This window comes from Myripristis murdjan, chromosome 15 (genome assembly GCF_902150065.1).
Source record: "Myripristis murdjan chromosome 15, fMyrMur1.1, whole genome shotgun sequence".
NCBI lineage: Eukaryota > Metazoa > Chordata > Actinopteri > Holocentriformes > Holocentridae > Myripristis > Myripristis murdjan.
Window position 1 is genome coordinate 32,478,362 of NC_043994.1, and position 10,000 is coordinate 32,488,361.

Genomic DNA, 10,000 nt, shown 5'->3' on the forward strand with positions numbered 1-10,000 from the left:
TGGGAGGTGAAGGTTTGGTCCTGCAGAGAAACTGAGGGTCTGTCCTGCTGTCTGTCCTGATTTGACAGCAGGAAAACACGGACAGGGTGGAGCCGCTGAGCTCAAGATGCTTTATTTTTATTTTAATCCCTATTTATTTGTAACAATATATCATTACATGTAAATGCATAGCGCACATAACACACTATAATACACTGTCTTTCATTCTTAGTTTTGTGGGCGCAGCAACCTGTGGAGCACCAATCAGAGAGGAGGAAAACAGCAAGAGCTCTCACTCTGACCTGGTTTTCCTGACTGGGCATCAGCAGAGGCCCCCCAATACGATGTTATCAAGATACTTAGGTCATGACATCATAGCAGGGACGGTTTTTGCTATGGGCGATGTGGGCAACCGCCCAGGTTGCAATCTACTTGGGGTGCACGAGCACCCTTCAAAAAAAAAAAAAAAAAAAAATCGCCAGTTTTCTAGACTAATATCGCTCATTTCTACGTCAAATTGGTGCAGTGGGCGCTGAGGCGCCCCTACTATCACGTCAACTTGCTGCTGAGAGTCATGTATACAGATCGTGTGTGTCAGAAGAAAAGGCAAGGGGGAGGGGGGCGCACGGGATCAACTTGCGACTGCAGAGCCTGTGAGCATGTCAGTAGCAGTTTTTGACATGGGTGAAGCGGGCAGCCAGAATTTTTTTATGTCACGTGGGGGGCCGCACGAGCACTTAAAAAATAAAAAAATCATCAGCGCCAGGAAGCGGTTTTCTATTAGACTGTCTATGCAGCTGCGGGCCCCCAGCTTGCTGAAAAGGTGCCGTGCACCTGCTAGAGGCGGAGGGGCACCGGCTCCGCCTCCAGCGGGCGGAGGGACGTAGTAACATGGAAGGGCGCAAGGCAGTAATTTCGCCTAGGGCAGCAACATAGGCAGAACTGCCACTGCATGATAGTATTATTATTTTATAATAGAACTCAATAGAAAGTATTTATTGTGATTGCAAAAGTACAACGGAATTAGGATCGCTCCTCCTAATCTGTGCAAATTAATACGACAATTAAAAGACAGACAGCAAGAACACATCCACTAAATATGAAACTAAAATAATGTAGAAACAGGATGGATATTACACTTAAAAACATCGTGTGTTGTGCTTGAAAATGTTGGATATTGCATTTAAAATGCGGTGTATTAAAATGTTAAACATTTTGACATATGCTGAGTATTGTGATGTATTTTGAAAAGTGCACAAGTGTCAGCACACCGACTCGCTGTTTAAAATAAAACACTTTGAGATTCACGAGTAACATTTAAATAAAAACATTTGCATGTGACTAAATTATCATTCTTTTCTTGTTTCCTTTTGTTCTGTTGCAGAGAACCCGGCTCGGAACCTGCGAACACAACAGAACGCAGAGCAGATTAGCCGGCATACACAACCATGAGGTCTGTGCTGACTCCGCCCACCAGACATCTGGCCCCGCCCAGCACTAAACCACGCCCCTCCGCGGGCTTCAGCCTTGGATTTTTTTTCTATTTTTTGCATCTGGAAGCTTCTGTCGAGTGATTCCTCTTCTCACTGATCAATGATCGTGTGTAGACGTTGAGTTTGTGCGTCCTGACGTCAGACTCGCAGTGTCAACAAATTGGCTGCCACTTCCGGGTTGAGGGAAAACAGATTGGAGTTCCGACAGTCAGCAGGTAAAAAAAAAAATCCCGGCAGATTTTCTCCCTCCTCAAGTTTCCGTGTGTGTGTGTGTGTGTGTGTGTGTGTGTGTGTGTGTGTGTGTGTGTGTGTGTGTGTGTCCGGTTAACACGCTCTGCCCTCAGGTTACATCACACCTGTGTGACCACGTGGTTCAGCAGGTCAGTACAGATGAGTTTGGGATTAATTTAATCTGAGGTCAATTCTAATCCAAGTTTAGCGAATCAGATTCTGTTGCACCATTTGAACAAACACTGATCCTGGTTCAGTGGCTGCAACACAAACTAAAAGATCAGATTTAATTAAGTTTGTGTGAAATCTGATCCGATATCAAATATCAATCAAATATCATTTGAACCTTTAGAAACACAGTCAACAAACAAACAAACAAACAAACAAACAAACAAACATCTGTCCAGTCAGGGTTTTTATCTGATAACTTTCTGGTCTTTTTTTTTTTTTTTTTTTTTTTTTTTTTTCTTGTTAATTTTCCAGCAGTGATTCACGAACTTTAGTTTGTTTAAGTGTGGTGATTTTATCAGTATTTTTATTGATTGATTGATTGATTGATTGATTGATTGCATTTTTATACTAATTTTCCAGTAGTTTTGTCATCACAAATACTAATATCTGTTAATTTTATCAGGATTTTCTTCTGCCATTTCTTTCTATATTTCTGATGTCCATGTTTTCATCAGTGTCACAGTTTAATCTGAGTTTAAAGTTTTAATGCACCTGGATTAAATTTAATCTGAGTTTAAAACTAAACTGAAGTGAGTTCACATGTAATCCCCTTTCATCAGTTTAAAGTTTGAGGCAACAGAATTTGATGATAAACTTTGATTTAATCCGATTTAAAAAAAAAAAAAAAAGAAAAAAAAAAAAAGATTAAGATCTTTAATGTTGATCCTGCCAGACAAGTCAGTCCCGTCAGACAGCTGTGTGTGTGTGTGTGTGTGTGTGTGTGTGTGTGTGTGTGTGTGTGTGTGTGTGTGTGTGTGTGTGTGTGTGTGTGTGCGAGCAGCAGGTTGGGGCAGAACATGAATTCTTCAAATGTCCAAAATTCTTCATGTATTGAGAGAGCGAGCTGCATCAGTGGAACTTAAATAATGAAGGAATGAATGAAGTTTGTTTCCTTGTTCAATCGTCTAAATCTGTGCAGAAGCCAAACAGCAACTAAAAAAACACGGTGTGCACACTGCTGTGTTGAAAAAAAAATTTTCAAAAAGCCTTTATTATTAAAAACCCGTCAGATGGACGTCAGGACGCTGGTCTCCAGTCCTTGGACCCGTCCTCATCAGGCTGCGGTGGGACAGCGTATCAAAAAACATGGATCCAGAGGAGGGAGGGTCATATTCAGAGAAAAAACTCATTATTTTTGAGATTAACATCACAAATTTATTGGAGAAAAAACTGAAAATTCGTAAAAACTCATAAATTTACAAGAAAAAAAAAACAGTGAAACCAGTTTGTTCTCCTCCTGTGGGATCCAGTCTGAAGGAAATCCTGCTGGTCTGAGTCCAGAACCCCAACCTCCTCCTCAGCATCTGGACTCTGAAGAGACGTTGCTGTGACTTGGGCCGATTCAGAAGAAAACAATCTGCTGATTCTGGGCTCAGATCAGCAGGATCTCCTTGTTCCTGAATCCCATGTCAGAGTAGAATCTGCTGAGGGGATCAGCTGCAGGCCTGAGACACGGCCAGCGGGGGGCAGCACAGGTGGAGCCACAGGCAGGAAAATATAAGGGAAACTGTTTCTGAGTTTATTTCTTGTAAATTTCTGACTTAAATTCAGAGCGGGCGTCTCACTGAACAGCTTCATATGTTAAGCAATAAAATAAGAAAAATTCTATAAAAAATGAAAAAAGACTGATGTAACTGTGTTCCTCGTCCCTGCTGTGTGTGTGTGTGTGTCTGTGTGTGTGTGTGTGTGTGTGTGTGCGTGCAGGATGTCGACCACCAGTCAGAAGCACCGGGACTTTGTGGCCGAGCCGATGGGCGACAAGGCGGTGACTGATCTGTCGGGGATCGGATACGCTCTGGGCACGAAGCTGCAGGATCAGGGCTTTGACAAGGTGACACGCCCACACACACCCTGTGGCCACGCCCACCTGGATTACATAATCTGACTGTTCACCAGTGTGTGTGTGTGTTTATCCTGTCAGGTTCCTCATCTTCTCTTTGACACAGTGATGTGGTTTCTCCAGCAGAAATCCACCTGTGCTGACCAGCTTCCTCTCCAACCTGATTACAGAAGCTGACTTTCTGTTTCCATGGCAACTCAGATGGCTGATGGTGTGTGGGTGTGTGGGTGTGTGTGTGTGTGTGTGTGTGTGTGTGTGTGTGTGTGTGTGTGTGTGTGTGTGTGTTGCGTTCCAGGCCTACGCGGTGCTCGGTCAGTTCCTGCTGCTTAGGAAAAACACCGAGCTGTTTGCCGAGTGGCTGAAAGACGCCAGCGGCGCCAACTCCAAGCAGGCCGCCGACTGCGCCCAGTGTCTGAGTGAGTGGTGCAACAACTTCCTGTGAGCCGCCACTTCCCGCCTGGACACGCCCACTTCCTGCCTGGACACGCCCACTTCCTGCCTGGGCACGCCCACTTCCTGGTGAAACTCCTGAATGCTGTGGCTGAGTTGGGTGACATCGTGTTTACAGTGATGCCCTCTTCTGCTGCACTGCCAGCTTTGTGTTTTCTAAAATAATCTGTAAAAGTGGCTTTATTGGAGAATGTCTAAATAAAGGCTTATGTTCTATAAAAGTCTTGTCTTTTGTCTGTTTTTCATCTTTACTCATCTAGATAAACGTCAAGCCTGCATGGTTGTTTTTTTTAATTATTATAAGTATTTTAAATTATTTGTGTTAGTTTTCATTTTAAATGTTTGTCTCCAGTCTCCAGGCCGGGTTCTCTGGTCCCAGCTGAGTTGTTCTTGCTGTCAGTGTCAGTGTCAGAGTCAGTTGTTTTATTCTAATCTGGCTGCTGTTTGTCAGAATAGCAGATTAGAGACTCCCAGTCATGTCCACATCCCAGTCTCAATAACCAGTGCGCACGCACACACACACACACACACACACACACACACGCGCACACACACGCGCACACACGCGCACACACACGCGCACACACACACACACACACACACACACACACACACACACACACACACACACACACACACACACACACACACACACACACACACACACACACACACACACACACACACACACACACACACACACACACACACACACACACTGAGCAGCATCAGCACTGAACACACTGCACACACACTCTGACTGCACTGGACTTTAGCTTTGTAAGTAAACAATATTATTTCAGTTAGTTTCAGTTTTTCCCCCTAAAATCTAGTTTTTATTTTAACTTCAGTAACTAAAATGTTTTTTTCACATGTAGTTTTCAGCTTTAGTTTAGTTTAAGTGAATTAGAAAAACTCAGGGTGGCAGGTCTGCTGTAAACAGGCAGTAAACAGGCAGTAAACAGTCAGTAAACAGTCAGTAAACAGTCGGTAAACAGGCAGCAGTGAGTACATTCGTTTTATTGGCTGGCTGCTCGGCCTCGTTCCTTCACAGAACAAAACAATCAGACTCGCTGTCGAGAACAGGAAGTTTAACAGGATGAAGACAAACCCAGTGGAGCCCCCTGCTGGTTTCTCTGGACACCTGCTGACCTTCTCTTAACCAATCAGGAGGCTCACATGTTGATGTTGTTAATCTGGACTTCATGCTGCATTCAAGTCCCACTAAAAATCATTTTAAACGTCTTCATCGTGTTCACTGGCACCAAACATGAACAAACAAAACTCAAGTTCATGAAAAACCCCGTCTGTCCTGTAAACCTGTGTGTGTGTGTGTGTGTGTGTGTGTGTGTGTGTGTGTGTGTGTGTGTGTGTGTGTGTGTGTGTGTGTGGTGATGACATCACGCCGTACCAGTGAGTGTAAATAAACATTCAGCCAATCAACTTAAAGATCTCAGGACAGTCCCGCCCCCTCCACCTCTCCCATCAAATCAAATGAACAGAAACTAACTTCCTCTCTCTCACTGATTTCTCATTGGTTTAGCAGGAAGCAGGAAGCTCCTCAACCGCTGTTTCACTTCTCGACCCAGAAACACATTTAAACAAAGATAATATATTAATAATCATCACAGAAGTAATAACAAAAACAAAAACAACAAGCATCATCACGGCACCGACAGTGAAAACAGTGAAGACGCTGTTCTGTCTGACGTTTGTCTTTACAAAAAGTAAACTGGAGGAACTGGGAGCTCTGGGAGGTTTTTAGTTTTGGCATGAAAACAGATTAAAGACACTGAATTTCAGCACAAAATATCAGCAGCTTCAGTACAAAAATATCTTTTGTGGACTTTAAAAACCCGTGACGATCAAACCCGGCGCCCGGAGGAGGAAAAGTGAAAACGAGATTTTGGAGAAAACTAAAGACACTTTGAGGTTTTCCTTCACTGTTACTGAAAAATCCCAGAATAAAAAGCTGCTGTCCCTGTGGGAGGTCAGGCTGTGCAGCTTGGAGTGTTTCCATGACGACCTGAGCTCCTCTGGCTGGAGCTTCACAATAAAAGCCTCACGGCACCAGAGAAAACCCAGACCGATCTTTTTTTTTTTTTTTTTTTTTTGGAGTGTGTGGAACAGGAACGTTTCCTGCTTCAACGTGAGACGCGTTCTCAACCCGTCAGTCTGGCTCAGGACCTCCAGGTTCTCCAGGTTCTCCAGGTTCTCCAGGTTCTCCAGGTTCCTCACATGTGGCTGTGCAGAGACTCGATGTAATGAAAAGTTGCTCCCAGAGCCCAGCTGGTCTCCACCTCGTTGATCGTCCTCGCCAGCTGCACACACACACACACACACACACACACACACACACACACACACACACACACACACACACACACACACACACACACACACACACACACACACACACACACACCGACCCATCAGCTCCTGAGTTCCACATGATGTGGTTTCTTTCAAAAACACAGGAAAAGAGGCAACAAGCAACTTAACAAGAAATCGAGAAATGAAATGATGAGAGAGAGAGAGAGAGAGAGAGAGAGAGAGAGAGAGAGAGAGAGAGAGAGAGAGAGAGAAAGGTAACAAGGAAACTTTTCCATAGTTAATAATTTTTCTTTCTCTCTTTATTGTAATTTTTGAGTCTTTTTTGTTTTGTTTTGTTTTATTTTGAATTCATTTCCAGGTCATTTTGTAACATTTCATGAATTTATCAGAGCTCAGAGGTCAGATGGTCAGAGGTCAGCAGGTTAGGGGTCAGAGGTCAGCTGTGTGTCTCACCTTGAAGTGTTTGTCGGGGCTGAAGCCGAGCTCCTGCAGCAGGACGGAGATGTAGGTGAGGTCCAGACAGAGGAACGGACTCTGAGCAGGACTGACGGACACACCGCCGCACACTGGAGAACACACACACACACACACACACACACACACACACACTTTTCCTCATTTTGCTGATGACCCCCTGAAGGCCCTGAAGGACCTCTGCAGGTCCCCAGAACCCACTTTGAACACCCCTGGTTAACACACAGTTGATTGTTAAACGTGACGAGGCTTCAGACTTCAGATGAGCTTCAGGTTTTGTGTTTGAGCTGAAGTCAAAGTGCACAGGAACGTTCACAGAGCCACCAAAGCCCAACCAGAGCCCAACCCAGAGCCCAACCCAGAGCCCAACCCAGAGCCCAACCCAGAGCCCAACCAGAGCCCAACCCAGAGCCTAACCCAGAGCCCAACCCAGAGCCCAACCCAGAGCCCAACCCAGAGCCCAACCCAGAGCCCAACCCAGAACCCAACCCAGAGCCCAACCCTGAGCCCAACCCAGAGCCCAACCCAGAGCCCAACCCAGAGCCCAACCCAGAGCCCAACCCAGAGCCCAACCCAAAGCCCAACCCAGAGCCCAACCCAGAGCCTAACCCAGAGCCCAACCCAGAGCCCAACCCACAGAACAGAACGAGTAAAAAAGAAACGAATAAAAATCTGAGAGGAAAACATGGAGAAGGAAAGAAAATAATCCTCACTGTTAAAATCAAACGATCTTAAATGTTAGTTCATCTTGACAAAATAAATGTGTGTGTGTGTGTGTGTGTGTGTGTGTGTGTGTGTGTTTGTGCCCCTGCAGTTCAGAAAGTGACCACAGGGTGGCGCCGTCTCACCTCTTTTGGCAGCATCGATGTAGTCGGACACTTTGATGGAGCCTCCCTTCTCCCCCTCTGACACCACACAACAACACAACGACACAACAACACAACAACACAACAACACAACAACACAACAACACAAGAACACGACACGTCAGAACAACCATCAGCTGTAAAGAACAGAAGAAAGAGCAGCATAAAAAACAACAAGGGAATGACCTGAAACAAATCAATCAATAAATAAATAGACAGACCTGAAAATTAGACAAACATGTTAATATATAATTATAGTTATAAATAAAGCTTTCTGAACATCTCCCCTTGTTTTAATTTTTATTATTATTAATATGATATATATTTGTTATAATTTTCAAATAGTTCTCTTTCTTCTTTTTTAATTTTCAGGTAATTTTCTTTTCATTTTGTTCTGTTCTTCTCTTGCAAATTTAATCTGCATTTGGATCCAAACTGTGAGCAGCAGCTGCTGCTGTGACGCTCTGATTACCGGACCAACATCCTGTCTCCTGAACACATCAAAGCACCTGAACACAACACCCCTAGTTCTACTGACACCAGCAGGTCTAAGTAGAACCTGCAGGCCTCAGTAGAACCTGCAGGCCTCAGTGGAACCTGAACCTGCAGGCCTCAGTGGAACCTGAGCCTGCAGGCCTCAGTGGAACCTGAGCCTGCAGGCCTCAGTGGAACCTGAACCTGCAGGCCTCAGTGGAACCTGAGCCTGCAGGCCTCAGTGGAACCTGAACCTGCAGGCCTCAGTGGAACCTGAACCTGCAGGCCTCAGTGGAACCTGAACCTGCAGGCCTCAGTGGAACCTGAACCTGCAGGCCTCAGTAGAACCTGCAGGCCTCAGTAGAACCTGCAGGCCTCAGTGGAACCTGAACCTGCAGGCCTCAGTGGAACCTGAACCTGCAGGCCTCAGTGGAACCTGAACCTGCAGGCCTCAGTGGAACCTGAACCAGCAGGCCTCAGTGGAACCTGCAGGCCTCAGTAGAACCTGAACCTGCAGGCCTCAGTGGAACCTGAACCTGCAGGCCTCAGTAGAACCTGAACCTGCAGGCCTCAGTGGAACCTGCAGGTCTGGCAGTGGTTCCGTACCGATGGCTCCCAGGTCCACGGCGCGGTCGTAGTAGTAGGAGAAGGCGTAGAAGTCCACGTTCTCGGCCTCGGCCGCTCTCGTCACCTTCTTATACAGAACCTTCTCCACTTTGGTCCGGCACGACTCGTAAACCGGCTCCCCTGAAACACAGAACACGGCACAAAGGTTCCTGCTCTTTAACCAGTGAAGCTGCTCATCCGTCTCTTTAGAACGACTGCACAACATTTCATTATGAAGTTCTAGCTGCCCTGTTCTCCTGATCCAGTCTGAACTGGCTGGTTAATCAGCCTCACCAGTCTGAGTGGCTGGTTAATCAGCCTCACCAGTCTGAACTGGCTGGTTAATCAGCCTCACCAGTCACGCTGACGTTACCTGCCTTCTGTCCCCTCACAGTGTAGACGACGTCGCCGTGCTCCCATTGGCCGACGTAGAGCGGAGCCAGGCAGGGGCTGACCAGCTCGCTGCTGCCCCCTGCTGGCCACACAGGGATTTAACAAAACATTTATTTATGTGCAGAACAGACTAACACACAGATTGAACAGCACAGAGACACATTTTACAACAAATAAGACAAACAAAGAAAATACACAAACTACAAATCCCTCCTTGTGACAGAAAGACAGGCAGGCAGACAGACAGGCAGACAGGCAGGCAGGCAGGCAGGCAGGCAGGCAGGCAGGCAGGCAGGCAGGCAGACAGACAGACAGACAGACAGGCAGGCAGGCAGGCAGGCAGGCAGACAGACAGGCAGATAGACAGGCAGACAGACAGGCAGTGCGTCTGTGCTGCAGCGTCTTACAGCAGCTAAATCACAGCAACAGCTGGCAGGCAAGGAATTAATCTTGCAGTGTTATTAAAAGATTAGATAATGGCTTATTTATGTGGGAGGAAGCTGTGCAAAAGGCAGAGATGAAAGCAAATTGAAAAAAGCAGAAAAAAGAAAAAGCGAGTGGCGAGCAGAGAGCGGTACGAACCCGTCTGTCCCTCCGTCCCGCCCAGCACCGCCAGCCGGGCCGACATC

The 10,000-nt window shown here is 46.1% G+C and overlaps 2 protein-coding genes across 6 annotated transcripts in view; one reads left to right on the plus strand and one right to left on the minus strand.

The window, feature by feature from the left end:
• LOC115373069 (barrier-to-autointegration factor-like) overlaps positions 1-4,439 on the plus strand; it is a 5,036-nt gene extending 597 nt beyond the window's left edge. The window contains exons 1-4 of one of the 2 annotated variants that reach the window (XM_030071307.1): positions 1-6; positions 1,364-1,687; positions 3,639-3,765; positions 4,070-4,439. The exon at positions 1-6 is cut by the window's left edge and continues 597 nt beyond it. In XM_030071307.1, coding sequence (XP_029927167.1) covers positions 3,640-3,765; positions 4,070-4,216 — 273 coding nt within the window. In that variant the 5' untranslated portion in view covers positions 1-6; positions 1,364-1,687; position 3,639 and the 3' untranslated portion in view covers positions 4,217-4,439. Of the gene's footprint in view, positions 13-1,363; positions 1,688-3,638; positions 3,766-4,069 lie in introns of both variants that reach the window. The other variant, XM_030071309.1, reaches the window with a different exon arrangement.
• A 789-nt stretch (positions 4,440-5,228) lies between these two features.
• The window catches only part of entpd6 (ectonucleoside triphosphate diphosphohydrolase 6), a 19,732-nt gene continuing 14,960 nt past the window's right edge, over positions 5,229-10,000 (minus strand). Inside the window, exons 9-14 of one of the 4 annotated variants that reach the window (XM_030071267.1) lie at positions 9,954-10,000; positions 9,352-9,450; positions 8,979-9,119; positions 7,881-7,937; positions 7,012-7,124; positions 5,229-6,545 (exon numbers count right to left, since the gene is read on the minus strand). The exon at positions 9,954-10,000 is cut by the window's right edge and continues 18 nt beyond it. In XM_030071267.1, the coding sequence (XP_029927127.1) occupies positions 6,459-6,545; positions 7,012-7,124; positions 7,881-7,937; positions 8,979-9,119; positions 9,352-9,450; positions 9,954-10,000 (544 nt within the window). In that variant the 3' untranslated portion in view covers positions 5,229-6,458. Of the gene's footprint in view, positions 6,546-7,011; positions 7,125-7,880; positions 7,938-8,285; positions 8,496-8,692; positions 8,759-8,933; positions 9,120-9,351; positions 9,454-9,953 lie in introns of those variants that run through there. The other 3 variants (XM_030071266.1, XM_030071268.1, XM_030071269.1) reach the window with 3 other exon arrangements.